General features: G+C 41.6%; 1 protein-coding gene across 3 annotated transcripts in view; it reads right to left on the bottom strand.

Annotated features, from left to right (window-relative positions):
• ntrk3b (neurotrophic tyrosine kinase, receptor, type 3b) overlaps positions 1 to 20,302 on the bottom strand; it is a 154,627-nt gene that overhangs the window by 121,556 nt on the left and 12,769 nt on the right. For all 3 annotated transcript variants that reach the window (XM_070829017.1, XM_070829025.1, XM_070829034.1), the window contains exons 2-3: positions 5,570 to 5,644; positions 2,011 to 2,082 (exon numbers count right to left, since the gene is read on the bottom strand). In XM_070829017.1, the coding sequence (XP_070685118.1) occupies positions 2,011 to 2,082; positions 5,570 to 5,644 (147 nt within the window). The remainder of the gene's footprint in view (positions 1 to 2,010; positions 2,083 to 5,569; positions 5,645 to 20,302) is intronic.

Here is a 20,302-nt window from a genome sequence, read left to right as displayed (position 1 = left end):
GGAGCTTTGCATTGCGTCGCACAGTTTATATTTACCTTTATGCCATTCAGCTGATACTCTAATCTGAGCCGTCTGAGCAGAACATTAGAGGCTCTGTGTCTTGCTCACGGACACATCAGCAGCAGGCTACACAGGGTCATTGAACACACTGGCTGCTGCACGGATCGAATTAACTGTCACCCTCCAAAAATATACACAGATTTGAGACACATATTTTGAGCAGCCACGTTTGAACGACATCTGTTTTGATGACTTACTGGTATAAAGACATAATAAAACACAAATATGAGCACGTTCTGACGAGCCACAGCGACTATTATGACAAACACTGTAACATGGCTAGCTGATTTCAGGGCTGTGTGGGAGATCTGATCTAATTAGTGCTGCCGTGTAAATAGCAGATGTGGAATACTGGATGTTTGTCAGACTGTAGGAAAAAGTCTCTCATTTTGTTCCAGCTCTGGCAGTCCTTCACGTTGCATCACAGAAAACAGGGCAGAAATTTGCTAAAATGTCGGTAAGCACCGCCCCCCCTTAGTTACTGTCGCTATGCTGTCAAGCTGTCTCGGCACACTTGTTGTATCACCGCTTCACATACAGTAAATTCAAGACAATGCCAGATACATGGGTTGAAAGACAGGGTAAAAGACTATTAATTAAAAAAGAGAGTGTAACCGAGGCGGGTGCATTCATGAGGTTTATGGCTGGTGGGATCAATGGTATCTTTAATGTGTCCGATTTAGCCTGTTTTGGCTTGAACGTGTGATGAAGAGAATAGCTTCAATCCTCCTCACAAAAGGAGCAACCAGTTGAGCGTCTGACGGCTCGGGCTTTGAGCAGACCTGTCTGGCACAGACATCAATGAGGTCGGCCTTCAGAGGCTAAGCTTAGGCATAATAATTAATCTTCTTTGACATCGTCATCCTCAGTGTCACCTAGCAACCATCCGTCTGCATTAATGAGACCACAAAAGAGACCTGTCACGGGCTGTCCAGGGCGGGGCTTTCACTGATTACAATGCAAATGCCTCCATGTTGGAGAAATGAACATGCAGTAGAACATGTAGAGTTTCCACTGAGGCATTTTTACCTAAACCTATACACACAGTATCTTTAAAAAGGGAAGTTAAAAGTTTTCTGGAGAAAAAACTTCACGCTCTTATTTCCCCATTACACCACAGGTGAGAACAAAGGAAGAAAGGCATCGTCATCCGCTCACATGTGTGCACCCAGGGATGCACAAACATGCTCAGATGCTTAAAAGTCAGCTCATAACACAACATAAATTTGATAATCACAGCAGCACTTTCTGTCACACTAAAAGGCGAGATTAAGCTCTCAAATGACAAATACTGAATTTACTTTAGCAACCACATTATGAACTACTGCTTGCTCCCTCTCTCTCCCACACACACACACACACACACAAACACACACAGTGCATGGTGCACAGATTCAAGCCTAACAGCAGTAATCCACAGAAGAAAAGAGAGACCCAACTGCCTTTCAGCTGACAACTGGAAATTGCAAATGGCAATGTGTTCAGGTAAAAGGCTGTGACGGAGTTCCTCACAGTGTTTACTCCTGTAAAACTGGGGAATAACAGGCTGTCATACAGAGTGACACATCAGCCTTTGTTAAAGAAATTACCTTGTTCTTCGCCCAGCTCTCTGATGCTCAGCCTCCTGGACAAATTGTCCATTTGGCGAGTACAGACTAAATGGAACTGCGTCTTTGGCATGTGGCTCTACCGAAGCACAAAGAGCCGGGGCAGATAGAAATCCAATTATCCAAAGCAAATAATGGATGTCTCATTTAAGATGTGCGGCTGCTGCAACAATAATGGCAGCACCACAATTTACCCAAAGCCAGTCTCTATCAACTGCATCATCTTCTGCTCCACACTTACTCATCTATAGTCATATACTACAAGCTGTCAAGCATTACAGATCATAATAAATCTTTTGAAGGCACGGGAAACGTGGTTGTCAAAGGCAGAACATTTACTCACATGTAGCGTAGGTGTGGGTTCTGAGCGAACGCTCGGGCCTGGATCACCCTCAGGTTGCAATTCATGATGGTTCTGAAATGATAAAATACAAATGCAGCCGTGAGGAAACCTTAACAACGACATTTCTGTTCTTCCCGTCATGGACACACACATGCACACAATACCACAATGCTACGATCATGTAAGTGCATGAAGGCCATTTTTCCATGTTACGTCTTTACTCTTGGTGCATTTGTGCTCCTCATCCCCCCCCAGTCTGCTTTTTAGAAACATCACAAGAATTATTTCATTATTATTTCATGATTATTTCATGAAATGCAAATAAACCAGCTTTAAATACACAAAGCAGTGATCACATATTAAAGCCACTGCCACTGCCAGTGCATTCAGAGACATCTTTTTATATGTTTCAGTCTCTGCTGCAGAAGTCCACTGTAACAAATCAGAATCGTTCCTTGTCTATTCCAATTATTTTAACTTCAATCTTCATGTCTACACCCTGCGGAGCTGACACTGAAATGGAAATTCACTTTGAACCACCATTTGATGGAAGATTTGTGAACTTGCATGTCTTTAACTGTAAGGAAAGTCAAACTTCTGATTAGTGCATGTATTCTAACACGTCCCCTCATTGTGTTACCTTGTATGGAGTGAAAAAACCACTGTGAAATTAAACTAATCCTCATTTTGCTGGAGACTCCGTGGAATCCTCTCAAGGAGTCCTGGAATTCCCACTGCCCCAGTTTAGGAACCTCTGTTCTGGGCCACAATGGTAATGACTTCTAATCTTGTAATCACAGATGTCTCTCTCAGAAAAAGTCATTGACATCATCAGTGAGCGCCTCGTAACACAGCGTGCTGATTGTGCCCAGCTGTTGGTGCCAATTACCTTGCAGAAGTCGGATCACCCCTCTGTGGTGTTTGACTGGGATGTGGTGTTTCATCACCCAAAAGTTCCCAAAGTGGGGCCGCGGGACCTCCAAGGGTCCTTGAGAGGATCTTCGTGTCCCCAGAGAAATCCTCACAATAGTTTCACTATTATTTCACTCCCTTTTATTGAGCGCAATTAGCACAACAATGCAAATGGATGCCTGTTTGAGCTTCGGTTATTATCCTCCCAGCAGTAATGCCAACAGTAATGACAGTTATATTGAACACAATCATCCCTGTAAACAGCAGTGATTTGATGTTTGCTGTATTTAATGTGAACTCTTAAACCAGTGGCGCCACCAAGGGGTGGTGGCCAGGTGGGGGCACAGCAATCAATCACTAGACGCCCTCTTGACCCCACCTCGCAAAAATAACTGACCAAGTGAATGATTGAATAATCAAACCTCACTTAGCCTGTTCCCAGTAAATATTTAGTTCCCTGGAGGGAGGGGGAGGTTGCAGGGTTGCTTTCTGCTCACGCACCCCCCCGGGCACTGCTGTGCTAAACATTTTGCAAAGTTTTGCAGGCCAAACTTAAAAACATAATTGACTAAAGGAGCAGTAAATATCTTCTCTTAGTTTAATATTTGTGTAATTTACTGAGAGAGCACAGCACTTCACCACCATTCTCCACCAACATTTTTAGTTAACGGTGCTTTTGAGTTACCTTGTAAAATCTAAAAGTGTTTTTTCTGTTCGTCTTTAAATACAGTTTAAAGACAAGATTGAAAAAAAAGTACTCAAACATGCAATGCTAGAATTGTGGTTTTTGCCTGAATGATGAACAATGATAAGTGTAGTTATAATGTTTCTAATTGACAACAAATATCACTGGAGATTATCCCACCGACAAGTTTCCACGTGCAGCTAAGTCCTGATATACCTTCTTCATCTGTGCCATGGAGCTCCATCGTTGTGCAACAACTAAGAGTGCATCAACTTTACACTGTTGCAGCGGGTGACATGTTCCTTCATTATCACAAACACACACACACACACACACACACTGTAGTTCATTTTCACTGGATCCCACGCACACCGTCCTGCTGCTATAAATACTTATTAGAGCACCAGACGTGTGTTAATCTGCAGCTGAAAATAGTCCTGAAGAAATGCACTATTTAATCTTGTTTGGGTAATGTTTGCCAAAAACTACAGTGCCAAGCTGTTTTAGGAAATTATTTTGCCTTTTTTAATAGTGGAAATATAAATTTGTTACCTGTTTTTAAAGATTTATGTCCTCCAAACCAGTGGGCTTCGGATTTAGTGCCACAGAAACACTAGGGAAGTCAGAAGCTATTGAGAGATGCACTAACGTTGGTTTTGGTCTTTTATTGGGATTTGAAGACATTAAGAAAAACATAAAATATAAGTAGCCTAATGTTTTTAAAGGTAACTGAATACAGAAACCAAAAAAAAGCTTGATATGTTTGTATTTGATAGAAGATAACTTGCAAAGCAGAAACAGCAAAAATGTCTTGAGGAAAGAGGAGGATAAACTATCATGTTCCTGGAATAGAAATTGAAGAATGCAGTCAGCTTCTTAGTCTGAAGATTCACTGTACAGTTATATAACATTCAATACGTCAGCCTTTAATCTAACATTTTAATTCATCTTAATTAATTGTTGCATATTTTAAATTGTATTAAAATAAAGATGAATGACGTAAAATGTAAAATGAGTTGACATAAGGTATCCTAGAGTAACTTTTTCTCACTCATCCCTCCATCCTGCTAACAGCCCCACAGGGCAGCATCACACAAGGTAACAGCCTTCTCTGGGAAGGCTCGGCTCCAGCCGGGGAGGAGCCAGCTTCCCCCTGACAAGGCAGCAGGAGAGAGACAGTGGTAATGAGAAAAATGCTAATTTAGTGGTGGAGATATTGCACTTGGCCTCCCTGATGAGGGATCAAGGGGATCAGGGGAGAGGCCAGCTCTGACTTTGGAGGGCAAAGGAGAATACGTTTCTCTGAGGAGAAGGAAAAAAAGAGGAAAAGGAAGAGGAGGTCGGGAGGCAGCAACTGACGGAGGAGTGGTGTGGCGAGAGGAATGTAAAGGATGTGATCACATAGTGCAGGGTGGCAAAGCAGGGAAGGAGAGCAACGCTCCTGTGAGAAGTGAAGATATGAGAATAAAAAAAATCACAACGCAACAGCAGGGACCCCTAATTCAATTTTCCTTGGTGCTTTTAGCATTATTTGATCAGTGGCTAAGCAAAGCAAAGGGGATGTTCCACCTTGTGTGGAACCCATGTGACTGTTGAGAATTAAAAGCTTGTTTAAACATCAGCTTGCGTTAGGATCAGAAGCACACCCTTCACTCCCTCTTCTCCCTGCACACCATGACTAACAACGTCACGTTCAGAGAAGAATCGGACATTAAACCCAGATGCGTCGCTGGTGATGCAGCAGCTGCAGCCACTTGTGTTTGGGGCTGAATTTCTGGGAGAAAACCGCTGGCCTCTCTGCAGTGAGTAGGTGGGCAACCTGAGGGGAAACCTGAGGGATTAAGGCTGGAACAGGATCTACTGTCCTTTTCCAGATGTGCAACACAGTGGGACTGAGATACAGTGAAGTATCTATCACTGGACTCCCCTCACTCCCCTCCAGATAACAGCATCAACACTCACAGTCTCTGTAGTCCAGTGTAGAGCTCCATATCGACGTCTCTCAGAGTCTGCAGTCCTGTCCAGTTCTCTATGTGTCTGCAAACAGAGAAAAAGAGAATAGTAAATGAGAGGTTCCAATTCATCCGAGGAGAAAGGAAAACAAACGAGGGGATATGATGGGAGAAAGCGCTTTCTTGTCCAGTCCCCGGTTGCAAAATAACTGGTTGTGTGTTGTCAGAGTTTTTGAATCCATATTCATTTAAATTGCAATTATTGGAACAGTTCTGACAGAGCGCTCTCTGCTGCCCTCTGATAGATTTAATTGCCAGGAGGCAGCTTCTGAGGCTTAATCTATGTGAGGGGAAGTGTGAGGGGGACCGACCAAATAAATAGTGCAGATGACTTTACCTCCACTAATACTATCACTAGACTGCCAGGGAAAACTCTTTATGTGTGGTGGAGTAAAAGAAGTGAGGCTGGTGCCTTTAAATTAGCTTCAGGAAAAAGAGCATTTGTAAATGATTTGTTTGTTATGGTTTGAAAATGAAATAGGCAACACACATAGGGCACACCGGTTTCAATTAAGCTGGGGAAATGAGGAGATGTAGTAGAGGACATGGCAAAGGCTTTATTGCTTTGATATTGGAAAGAGGAAAATATGATTAAACGCTAAAGGGAACTTTATCCTAAATGTCAAGTTTCAAATCAATACAATGAACACAACAATCAGCGAGACACATCCAGTGTTTCCCACCTAGCAAACCTGCATGTGCACACGCAGTGTAAATACATAGACATGCACACACGGTAAGACGTGCCAGTCTCGCTGCCTAAGCCGAAGATTTGAATTGCGCTCACGTTTCATCGCATGAGTTCTATGATCAGATAGCAGTTTGTATTTTATGACAACAGCAGGAAAATAACATTCCTGCAATTGGTTTTGGCAAAACTTGTGCTCCTGTAGCATATCTTTTGGCTCCTGTGCATCTGGTGTACAATGATGAGGCAGCATCTGAGACATTCTGTTTATTTGAGCACAGAGCTCCAGGGTGCATCACCTGCTTTGGTGGGGAGAGGGATACAGGTCTGCCAAATGGAACCGGCGCTGGTGGAGCCCCGTCGTGCGTGACTTTATTGTTGGCTACTGGGTTGCCAATTTTTCTATGAAGGCTGGCAGGTGGGAGCAGTTAGCGGTAAGAATGATGCTGTTTCCGGATGTTTTTCCAGTTGATGAGTTTTTAAAATTCTGGTAACATCCTGAATACCAGCAATTATCGCCGTGATGTGAGCTGAGACACAGGACATTGAGCTTGGATTTGCCAAACGTTGTGGGAAATCGAAAATCTGATTTGTGCAGGTGAATCAGCAACTGAGACTATTTTTACATTTGGTTTGTTCGTTTTAGGTCAAACCAGATTTGAATGACCCTTCCCCCTGCTGGTCTGCTCGCACTCCTCTGACAATAATTTAGCACAAGACAAGAAGTTTTCTTGTCCTGACAGGCTCTCCTATATGCTGCTTACTCATTAATCCTCAGACTGATCGAGGACCAGATAAATTCTATGACAGCTCAGTGTTAAAATGACTTTTTCCTATCGCTTTAATGAGAGAAGGAGAACAACAGATAGCTGTTGTTGATAAGTGCCACAGACTTGTAGAGGCTATACTTCCACAGACCATTTACCGACATCATCTGGATAGCTATCTGATCTGCCTGAGATGCATGAAGTATGTAGCTAGGTGTGAATCTAATTTTAGATGTATGCAGGGAAAATGGAGAACAAGCCAACTGAGCTGCATGAGCACTAATTTTGACATGTGTGAAGCTGTAAAATATCAATAGTTTGACACTTTAGGATTTGGGACCACAAATAAACACTGCGAGTATTCTCAGTGTCACAGAAACCCACTCACACTGCAGACAGTGACTTCTTCACAGATGCAATCATAGAGACGCTCCTACTGTCACTGTGAGGCACTAAAAGCTGACCAACACATGTTTGTGTGCACAAACGTGAAAGTGTTGCTGAAAACGAGTGTCAGCTGTAACTGCTTCACGCCGACAGAGAAGCAGTGCTGATGTTGAGATTACTGTTGAACTGAAGGCAGGGAGCTGAGTCATTAATGTGACCTGCAAGCAGACATGACGGATTCCCCTCGCAAGGCTTTGCTTATTTGCAATACTGCCGTGTTACCGCAGCAACGGCGTTTGAAAATGCTTCTGCGCTGCTCTGTGCGTACAGCAAATTCTAGCAATAGCAACAAGAGCTTCGTCAATTACCCAATGAGGACGACACATTTCTGAAGGATGCGGCAGAAATTTCACAATATAAGGAATCAATACAATGTGATGATACAAACAGTAGAAGCTACAGCACAAACCACCAGAGAGGGAAAAGTCAGAAAATAGTGAATAGGAGGGAAAAAAAAGCCCAAACTCTTTTTTATTGAATGACTAAAAATCCAAAAATCCAAAGAGGGGTGACATTTGGCATTGGAGAGTTTTTACTATTGAAAGCAAGGCCTTGTTTGTCATAGATGATGTGATTATCTAAAATGAAACACGCTGCTGTCCTTGGAGCTTTGTTATGAGCCATCACCTCACTGCTAGTCTACTGGTGAAGGTAGCGACAACACATCTTTCCTCAAGTCGCATGAAAGTGAGTCTTTTTTTTTAAAATCTGGTACGATTAGAGATCGCAAAACGTTTGGACAAATGGACACAAAAATATACGTTTCTGTCCTGTCGCAAAAAGTATTGCCAGATAAGAAAAGAGCTGAGCAGCAGCTGAGCATCATATTAAAAGAGCTGATGTACACTTAACCTTGTACAGATCGTAGCACCTGTTTTCATTCACACTTAGTCAGGCTAACTTGATGCACTGAAATACAGTTTTACACTGTTTCTGCCTGCACTGGGAATGGAGTTTAGCATTTAGAGTGATTAAACACACATGGAAAGATGAAGCTTGCGTCAGTGTGACATAATTTGAGCGATACCGTGTACCACAGTAAAATACTGATGTGATACTGTGATATAAAGAACAAAATCATCATCATTTATGTGAATACAGAATGTTTTCATTTGCAGCAGCGCTTTATGCTCTGTGATATAATTTAACATTATCTCCATTTTCATCACGCTGCTGTCAACAAACAGCACGGAGGAAACAGGCATCATCTCCCCGCGGACCTGAGCACGTTGTCTGCTCAGAACCTCTGATTGTCCGTGGCACATTAAATGTGCATGTACATTAGACTACTGTGAAAGGGTGGATATGAATAACAAAGATGCCATGATAATACAGCGGGATTCAATCTCTGTCCTGTTATTCCCAGATCTTTGGAGGCCGCACAAACGAAATGGTGCAAAAATAAAATCAACATAATTTGAAAACTAATGCAGATGCTAACATTTTACATCTCGGGCATTCAAGTAGACAGTCTCATCCAGACTACAATGAGTGAGGCAGTACAATGATTTTAAATCGTCACTTTGTCAAAATGAATATTACACAGAAGAAAGGAAATTTGAGCAAAGGAAAAAGGGGATGTGAGTGTTTTTTACAACATGGTTAGAATGAAAGTCTGCCTCTCTTATTTCTGTCTCTTCTCTCTTATCTGTATTTAAGTGATTTGTTCCTTGCACAGTATTTTATGACAAATCCTGTTTTCTTAAAGGGCTTTCTAAATAAATTTGCCATGACATGACTTGATTATTAACTGGTGAGTACAAAGGAAATGAGTAGAACACTCTCAGAAGAAATTGCACAGGCAGGTCTAGCATCTTGATCTCCAACATACAATCATATGAAATTACAGCTACCTTCCATCTGCTTTAGAAAATGGCCTCCAACAAAGTACAATCTGAACTGGGTGGCAGGGTGGTCCAGTGCTTGAGGAGAACACCCTGGAACCAAACAGTAACAGATTCGATCCCAGTGACAGCCATCTGTTGTGTTGCAGCAGCCCTGGGCTACGCACACAACCACGACCTGCTATCTTGTCCTGGGCTTCTGTCAACGCCAGAAAAACACAGGAAATTTAAAAGAGGAGTAGAATGCCAGTTTGAACATCATATACTGGATAACTCTGGATTAAAAGCCAATGAGAAGCTCTCTGTTCTCCCACAGCAACTACTATTGTCGCATGGAAGTTGGTGAATAATGAAACTATTGAGCGAGCACAGAGCAAATCAATGAGCAATAATTAATGTGCAATTCAGGATTTCAGAACATGGAGGGCCAGATTTGATTGAACAAAATCAAACTGTAGTTGATGCTTTGAGCTGCAAGAGTTACATTGGACGGCTTTATATTTTAGTGTTAGTAGTAGGTTAGCAGTAGCTAATAGTAGGACCTCTCTTGCTCAGTGTGTATACATGTATACAGTATGTATACTGCCTATATGTCTTCTCTCACTTTTGGCTTCTTGTGTGTTAACGCCAACTGGCAGAAGAGCAAACTCTGTGGGACATGACATGGAATTAAAGTGCCACCCTGTAGGATCTACAGAGTGCCAGGCTGCGGTGTTCTCCATCAGCATTTTCATTTGTCTACAGGACTTTAACTGTGAAAAACACACCAGCCTAAAATCAATACATGGGCGTGTCCTCTTAAAGTAGTAACAGCTGTTTTTGGCCACATGGGGGCAGCAGAACACGCAGTAAACACAACCCTGATAAATTAACACCCTTTTAAGTTGATTCAGTGAACCTGTTACATATTCAGCACTTACAGAGGAACATTATCATTAATTTGAAGTCCCGTTTCTGGCCATCCAACAATTGTAAGCCCAATATTTACTCTCCTTTAACCTCTGTTTGGACTCCAGTAACTCTTGAGGGAAACATTTGAACTAAAATTTGGATTTTGACTTAATGTTCCTCTACGCTCATCAATTAGTCACTAACTTTGTCTGTCTGCTGGGCAGGAGGCTTTTTCAGAGCTATTTTTGGTGAAAACAGCTGCCTACTTTGGTTGGAAACAGGGTTGATGAGTGAGACTAAACCAAAATAGTAGAGGTGCCGGCCATGGAGCCAAAACAATGAGCTGAAAGACACTAAAATGCTTTGCAGAGCTGAGCAGAAGATCACAGTCAGGTGATTATTCTCTGTGGTTTCATAGCTTAAATCTGCTCTTTCACATTGTACATGGTCATTTGTTCAGCTGTTAAAATGAAAATATTAGTCAATGCAGCTTTAAATCTGCTTTGGGGTCACATTGTAGTTTCACCTGCTCAGTTAATGAACAAGATTTGAAACCGTGGGCCATGTCTGTAACATGGAGGTGTGTGCTGGCGTGATTTTGACTGAACCAATCCCTCGGCTGAAATGTGTGGTAATATGAGAACAAGAAACGTGAGGCTCCCAGTAGCACAAACACCCAGTATCTTCTGTTTGTTGGTAATCAGCCCATTGTTTCCAATACCGCTGTCTGTCTGTGATTTACGACTTTGTTGGGATGATCTACAACGCTCGCGCCACCGCCTTAATGGGAGAATGTTTAATAAAATGGAATGTCTCTGGTGTGTTCCTGGGATATTGATCTGCATTCTGCCTCCCTCTCTGTTTTCATAGAGGCAGCACTCCTCTACAGCCCAAACACTTCAGAGTGGGGACGGTGTGGTGAAGCAGCACTCCTCTAGATTAAAGCATGCGCCTAACATCAATCAGATAACCTGTTTTTCTTTGTGTGTGTGTTTTTTTTATTTTTTTTATGGTTGACTCATAAGTGTTTGCGAGCTGCATTGTAAAGATGCGGCCAGGAGATGCATTAAAAGGACACATAGGAAGTAGCGGTGATGAAAAAACGAATGGAAAGGAAGCTATTTCCCTCAACATTTACTGCAACTGGTAGGCTGGAACAAGTCATCCTCCAAACCAATCATGAGGGACATTTGGCATTCAAAGCTTGTAAATGGGAATCAAATATTACGATCTCTCCGGTTTTGCTCACTGAGACAAACCCACGCCTGTTACCTTTATGCAAATGCAATCACACGCAAAGGCAGACAGATGTACCGGCTTCCTTTCTAATGTACGAGCCTATGAAATTATATCCGCCTTCCATCTGTTGGTCAGAATCTGATTTATAAAATGGCCTCCGACAACAGCATTAATATACAAGGCCAACTGGGGTGTATGGTGTGCTTTTTTTTTTGTCACCTTTATTTCTCCAGAGGGGGTTGTTGGAGCCCTATCCTGCTTCACATTCATGCCATTACACACACTGATGGAAACTGAGAAGTGTCACCGAAGGAGTCGGGTGTGCCTGGCATGTGCACTCTAACAGCAGGTGCCGCACACTGGAAGGCAGAGGTGGAGGAAAGACTCCATCACTGGCTTTGCTCTTGTATCCCATCCCTGCGTCGATGGCAACACATAAAATGGCCATGTATGCTCTTCCCATAATTAAAGGTTCAAATTACAAAATGATGAAGCGTTCGTATTGGCATAACACAAACATCATGGAAACAAATGGTCCCACTGCTCCTCTCCGCCGCACTTTTCCTGGAAAAAACATGAAAACCAGGCAAATAGTGACAATTTGTCTCAATTACATTAACAGCAGAGACTTTGGGCTGGAGAATACGATATCGATATAAAAGTGACAGGCAAAATTGACCAAATTACAGCTTTATTAAAAATGATTCCCCTGCATAGAAACGATGGAATCAGCACTAAGGATAAAGCCCAATTTCTCCAGCAACTGCATCTGAAAATCCATGGGGACAGACAAATGGAGGGAGAGAGAGAGAGAGAGAGAGCAGTCTAACAGTTCAAAGCAGTACAAAGCGAAATGAAAAAATAGCAGGAATGAAATTTCAATTGATTGCTTTAGTTCTCCTTGGTTTCTCAGGGACGGATCCTCTAGGGGAGAGATGGCCCGAATTATGGACCGATCAGCCAAACAGTTGCCTCTGCTAAGTGCTGGTCTCAGTAGGCCTGGCCATTATTTAGGCTACACCACCATACGGCCTGTTTTAAAGAGCACTACGAAGAATGAGTGGGTAGTTACTGCACGTTGATCATAGTATATAGTAAATGAAGCCCACCTACACATTTTCCATTGTCTTTGCGACCAAACCAGCTGCACACCTGTCAATAACAATCTCACTGTGACCTGCTTTTAGAATGAGAGTCCTGTTGCTTTTTATTGCCCATACCTAGCATCATTATTCTGCACTTTAAGTCCTTACTCTCAAGCATGTGCCAAATGCAAGCAAGACTTTCTTTGGTATTGCTTGGTATTTATAACCTTAAACTCAGTATAAAAGAGGGTCGTATTCTATTCCTGATTCCAATAATGCTCTTAGAGAATAATACTCTGCCTGGTGGTTAACTTCAGTTGTTAAGGCATGAGAAACACACAGACACACACTCACACACACAATAGTTTGATCATTCATTTTGTTACAGTAAGAGGGCTTTGCATATTTCTATAGACACTGTAGCTTTTATGCTATTATTGAGGTTTGTAGTGTGTGTGTGTGTGTGTGTGTGTGTGTGTGTGTGTGTTGGAGGAGGTCAGGCAGGAAGTATTGAGAGACTCAGAACTCAGCATCAGCTCATTTGTAGTATCTCCACTCTCTTGTGTGAGAACAAGACAATAGAGTCAAAATAATAAATAACCCCGATACTTAAACATATATTTGAGACTCGTGCAGTTTAATTATTTCATTCCGTCTCTAAAACCAAACTCTCCGTGCAGCTCTATGCTGAGGGGAAATAACTGTCAGCTAGTTTACCATTCAGTTCACTTCTTCCGAGCTGTGCTGTTCTGAAGCCACGCCAGAGCCATCAGCTCAGCTCAGAGTGTTTTAACGCTCCTAATATTCCCAGCCAGGATGCTGTCCCGTGGCTGCCCTCACACTGTTCTGTGTCACTGGTTTGCCGATCCAGTCCTCGGTGGAAACTACCTAAGCCTCTGAGTGTCACTGTTTGCTACAGGCTCAGCCAATCCGCAGCAGAGATTTGGCAGGGCTAAACGTCGTGGGAGCATTGGTCCGTGCTCTGAAAGGTATCAACACTTCGCACATGACTAAGCTCAAGCTTTTCTGCCCAAAATGAAAATGACTATAATTAGTGTGCCATTTTGCCAAGTGTCATCAGGCTATGATCCTCTCTAGATTCAGCTCCATGCTGGAGTTACTCAGCAGCAGCTCTGAAGTCGAAGGATCTGCACATCAACGAATGTCACTTTCAACACTGTACACCTCCATCTGTAGCAGGATAATAAGCAGAGTACATCAACACTGTCAACCCACAGTTATCATTACGCCATTACATGCTTAAATCTTAAACACAGGCCATTTTCACAATGCAGCAGCGCTCTGTAAGTACTTCATTCATAGAGCAGAGTCAGTCTGCTTTGTTTTCATCACAACCGGGAACTTAAAGCCACAATAATTGATTCCGGGCCTCCTCGGGGCTGCAGAACAAGCTGTGAACACAACTATTTCTTATAAAAGTATACGAGTTAATGTACAATTACTGCTGTTGAGCATTTAATCCATTTTCCAAACAGTAGATACCTCATTTCCGAGTCAGTTGGTCAAATTCCTCAGCAGTGGAGCACATTTCAGAAGTTCCAGAACAATAAATAAATAAAATAATCCAAATAATTTCAGGGACTGTCTGTTACCAATGTGAACAAGGAGAATCATAGATGAAACACGTCCACAGTACACATCTGTTCTTTTTGGTTTGTTTATTTTATATCTGTAAGGCAGAAAGGGGAAGCTTGAAAGAATGAAAGCATTAATAAATGAACAAAACACTGAAACAGAGGAGAAAATATCAAATTTAAGCCAAATTATTTCAAACACACGAAAAAGAATCGCAATGATCCAAATCAAAGGTAGGTGTTATTTGGTCACAGCTTATTGCCCATGAGAAACTAGATGTTGGAGGGCAGATCTTCCCATTCAAGACCACAGCAAAGCCTGTACACGATCCAGACTTTCTGCTGCTGTCAGCAGCTAAAGCTCAACTCTTTTTAGAGCTCCACTGTCCTGCTGAGCATGATAATGTTTAATCAAATAAGTGATCGTATAGCACTGGATCTCTGCCAGAAATGCCATACTGCATGCAAATATGGGAAATCTCAAGCACAGAGATATGCAGTGTACTTAAAATACATCCCATCTGGAGACATGCATAAGCACTGGGATGATACACATCTGATCTCATTCAAACTTCCCATCTTCTGCACACAATGGTCACAATCTCAAAAAGTCAGAATGTTACAGTATAGTGTATAAAGTTATATTTGTACTATGGAGGGTATCTTAGGATGGGATAGGATAAGGGATATATACATATGGGATGCATGTATATATATTGTATATCCTACACACATAGGATATAGAATAGGATATATCACAGAAAAGATAGGATAAAATAGGATGAAGGACTGGATAGGATGGAGTAGAATAAAGGACAAAATTGTTAGGCCATGGAATAATATTAAACAGGGTAGGATATGAGATGTAATATGATACCATAGAACCAAAAAAAAGGAAAGCATAGGGCAAAACCGTGCAGAGCAGACCAGGAGAGGCAAAGACAGGACAGGACAGGACAGGACAGGATTTGGATGCCATAAAACTAAATAATGAGCCCTTCACAACTGTCTCCTCTTTATGATGCACTGACTTATCTGCACTCAATCTTTATGCTAACAAGACACCATGTTCTACATTTGACCACCTTCCTGATGAAGTGGCTTTGAAAAACAATCCTCCCGGTTATCATATCTTTGATGTCATTACTACAATGTAGAGATGAAAGGGAAGGGAGGGAACGGAAAGGAAATTAAAGGGAAGGGAAGGGAAGGAACACTGTATGAACAGAGAAAAATTTGGAGAAGAGAGAGACATATTGTGCAGTGAGCTGCATTTAAGGGGCTTTGATTACAGATTATAACGCCATCTGTTGTGAATGGTGGTCATACTGTACATGACAAGCAGCACATTTGATATGGGATGCCTGCTACTCCTGACGCTGCTCCTGTTCATCTCAAGCAACCCTGAATAAAGAAAAGACACCTCCCTGAAGGCCAGTAGTCCACAGTGGCATAAGTTGAGTCCTGGCAGAGAGCACTGAGCTCGGCTTACAGCAATGAGGAGAGGATTAAATGTTCTGCGCACGTCCTTCATGGAGCTAGTCTCCTCCAATTTCGGGATATGATAAATCTGCAGCTGAGGGGCATCTCTCCTGGAGAATTCAATTAGGTAAGAAAAGAGAAGAGGATCACAGTGATATTAGAGAGCTGATCGGAGAGCTCCTCAGCCCTCCCAGTAATGAACCGCTCCGTTCCTCCACCGTGACTAGATTGATTTGACTAGCCGAGCTCAGAGTTCATCCTCTTTTTAAAGTCACTCTCAAAGGGCTGGGTGTCATTGTGGAGAGGAGAAGTTTGAAATTCAGAGCTGGATTGAGATATCAGTGGCCGTTTGGACTGAGGGTTGGGGAGTGGAAGGAAATGAGTGCCCCAGACGCCTGCCAACACACTGAGACAAGCTTTAAGGAACTTTATTATCTTTTCAAACCCGGCATCATAGCTTGACGGATCCTTTAGAATCCATCTCTGATGGATGATTCTGCTCGCAATTACTCCTCATCTCGATTATCAGTTACATGTTTGTGAACAAGACCTAAATAAACATTAAAGTGACACTTCTGAAGATGTTGTACTTGCCCAACCCTGTATGTTTCAGTATTGTATGACACAGTCCTGAAAATGAGTCTCAGCGATGTACCTAATCCTACTGGTATAAATAGTATAATTAGCTTTAATAGCATCTGATAAGAATCTTTATTATGAGATTATGTGACAAAGGCGCAACTATTATCCACAATTATGAAACAGAGAAATGACTTGGGTTAAACATGTCTGTCTTTAACACGTCTGATGTTTATCTCTAATCAGCTGGCTCTGGACTTCAGTCACCACATATTAGTTCAGATATTTTTTTTATATTACCACGTTATCCTCAGGTCAATGAGGTTTTCATGCAGACCCTCCCAAAGAAAAGACAATTATCACCATTAGGTTGTTACGCTGCAATGTCTAACATGCACTTATGAAGCATAAAAGTCCAAGAAAGCAACTTAACATTCAAGGCACTGCCGTTATGTGTTGCTAAAAGCTTTATTGCATGATTGAAATAAAGTAATCTGTGGGATTCTACAATCTTAACCATTTATTTTTGAAAGCTGAGGTCCCATTTTGATGTTAGATCTGGACATTTAGGGACTTAAAAGCTATGAACAGTCTCTCATCTTCCTGCAGACAGTCCCATCAGCTCAGAAAAAAAAAAAAAACTGTATTGCCGGGGCTCTTGTCAGAAAGAATTCTGTGTCTATCTTCCAGTTTACAGTGAAAATTAACATTTAAAGATTTCTTCACTTCTCTGCTCATTTTTCTTTTCTTTATCTGGCACTTCTTTATCATCCATTTTGGTATGTCGCCCATTACTGGAACCTTTGACCACTTCATAACTGGGCGTTTGTCGTCTTTGGGATCGGGAAAATAACGTTTATTTTACTTTTGCTTTTTTATTCTTTCAGTGTAAAGCACGAGCTACATGCCTGAACTGTGAAATAGAAACATGACTCTGACTTAGCAACTTTACTGTGAACGACTAAAAAATGACCTCCCAGTGAATTTATGACGAATCGTCTTATTTTTCCATCAAATGCTTATGTTCAGTGTCTACTTTTGCAGCTCTTCCCATCCCCGAGGAGTGTAATTGATTCATTAAAATATCATAATTACTTTCCCCCACACTTTGTAAGAAACAACTGAGCACAAGCATTAATTGGACTAGCTTATGCACGCCCTACAGAATAGTACAAAGTCAGAACATTAGCACACACTTAGCAACAACACTGAGATGGAGCTATCTAGCAGTAAACTCAAAGCTGTCATTTATTGTAAATGTATGCATTTTGGTGACATTCTTGGCCTGAGAATTATGAGGTCAACAGAAGAAAAGTCTCCTAGAGCACATTTCTGGTAACAACAGTAATGATAGTAATGATTTTAGTGCCAGTTTCCACATGCTCAGAAATTCTTTTAAACTTCAGTATTACAGCTCAATATTTACTAATTATACGCTGATACACTATGCCATAATTGGCTTGGATGCTTAAAAGTGGTTAAAAGCTGAATATTCATAAGCATTTCAGGTGCACCAATGACACATTTTACATCTACTGCAGGTGTAATCCGGCCATCTGGTGGATGTGGAGCTTTTCTGGTGAGCTTGTTGGCCAACAGGGCAGCCACATGTCCAGAAACAGTGATACTGTCTCAAAAGACGCAGGGACTTTAGAAGCAATGCAAGAGATATTTTGCTTTATAGTTCTAATCCACTACAGCAAGGTATGTGTATGTGTCAGTACATACCGCTTCATATACTGTACCAGCGAGCAACGCTAGACCGATGGGCTTGTGTATGAATTATTATGGCCACCTTTTAGAAGAAACAGTATTATTCAGTATTATAACGTCAGCAACAGTTGATCACAGACATAAACGTGGGTATTTGATGGTTCTGCAAAAACACAAATATAATTCGGGGACTTTTTTAGATTCTTTCTACAGCATCTGTGCGTGACGAATCTGACTTTAATTGCAGGTCTGTGACAAACTCATGTTCCTTCACCAAACTACAACCAGATCCACCTGTAATGTATACTTTACGTAATCCCTTGGGAAGTTTGGCTGACATGGTCATATGTGAATGATCGATTACGTAATATTTCCTTTTTCACCGTCCTGATGGTGAAACAGGTTTGTGTCAGCTCTTGTTTTTGACACTGTCTTTTCTCCTAAAGAGTGAGACGATCATCCCACCTCCATTTTGTATCATGGTGTGAACGATCACAAGGAAAACATCAAACTCAGCGTACGAGGTTCCTGTGCATAGCAACAGTTTCAGATGATGGATAAAAAATAGCACACAAAAGTTAGAGGTTGGTTTCATTCTTTTCCCTTCTCTGCTTTCTTTTCTGCTAAGTGTAATCTTCAGTCATCTTGTGGCATTGTGCTTAGAAACCTTCATCTGCTGTCATTTTATTTAAAGTGCAAATTAAGGTGAAGACAAGAAGACTGAAAGAGAAAGGGAAGTCTGGAGAGTTGATTTAAGATATTAGGAGGATATGCACATCAGTTCAATAAGTCATGGAGCAGACGGACAGAAAGCTCACGGTAATGCAACCGGACATGTGTAATGGGACGCCTGAACCACACAATAATTAGATAAAGATAACAGCATAAATGTGTGGAAGCAGCTATGAACACAGGAAAAATGGAGACTGCAGATCCAAGATGATACACAGCAACATGACATAGACTCAGAGTTGTTTTCCTGTGAATACCAGAAATCAGGCTTGAGGGAAATCAAAGCGAAAGGTTAAGCTGAATCATGTGTGTGACACTTCTCCACCTGAGTTCTAATGCTAATTAGAGCTCCTGGTAAATTAACATTTCCATGTTGACGAAGGACTCTGACAGGAGGAATTTACACCTGCAGCAAAGGAACCGGGCTCACAGCTGGAATTAGATTCAGCCATGGTGATATTTAGCCAGGTGTCAAAATAACAGAATGCTATTTTTGCAAGAACACAGACAGTGGTTAACAGGGGTGACAGTGAGCAAAGGTGTCCTGTTCTTCGCAGGAAAACACGCCGAGGTGTAGAGGGAGAGGCACAGAGACAAAACAGCACTATCATCTCCAAAAGACAAAGGATCAAAGTCTTTTTGTGTTCAAAGGTTTAATTTATTCAAAATTTCACCTCAAAGAGAGATGATTAATTAATTAATAAATAATTTGCCAGGCTGAATACAGGTAAGAGTATTTTTATCTCTGTTTGTTCCACCAGGAGGATGCTTCCACCATCTTCAACTTTAATGGACCTCTAACACCATTAAAACATTACTTTATATTTCCATTGTAATCTTAACATTTCAGTCTTTGTGATTATTTTCAGAAATAATGCCCTGCTATAAAAAATAATGCAGGTGCGATGCAGAGAACAGAGTGTACAACTAAAAGCAATCGGTGTCTCCCTGCCTTCAAAGCAGGAAGTGGAAGTCCAACAGCGTAATAAATTTTAATAACACAGAACTTTTCGTTTTTTGCATAGCATTAAACTAATGAGGTAAAACATGCTAATTTGTGAGCTTTACCATAGAGGAGCTGGTAGGTGGATTTCCGAGCTTTAGCTTAAGAGTGAGCTGGGCTAGCAGCTTCCCCATTTCCAGTCTTTATGTTACGCAAAGCTAACAGGTGGTATCAGTCCTCTTACCCAAATCTTGGAAAGAAATAACATAAGCATGTTTCCCAAAAATGAAAAATGTTGAGATATTCCTTTAATTAAGGTTGAGTGGAGGTTGAAATATTTGGAGTTTGTATTCTCGATATCTAATGACAGTAAGAACAATAACTCTACTTTCCATCTCAATTCACACCAAAATGCTTCCAGATGGTTCAGACATTTTAAAACATTAGAATTTCACAGACTAGGATCCATCCAGTCCAGACTTGCAGATCTCTTGGACATGTCGGGCACTAAAAGCTGGAGTGCAGGACTTTTAGATAAAAACAAACGTCAGAGGCAGTCAAGCCGTCACCAAATGAGCCCACGCAATGCTGATTAAGCCTAAACCCGCCAGTTAAATCTTTAACAGTATTATACCGGTTTTTAAATCCAGTGTCACTCCAACGCTCGTGCACTGGTGG

Source organism: Pempheris klunzingeri, chromosome 1 (assembly GCF_042242105.1).
Source record: "Pempheris klunzingeri isolate RE-2024b chromosome 1, fPemKlu1.hap1, whole genome shotgun sequence".
NCBI lineage: Eukaryota > Metazoa > Chordata > Actinopteri > Acropomatiformes > Pempheridae > Pempheris > Pempheris klunzingeri.
The sequence above is the reverse complement of the archived record's forward strand: the minus strand, read 5'-3'. Positions and strand labels throughout refer to the sequence as shown.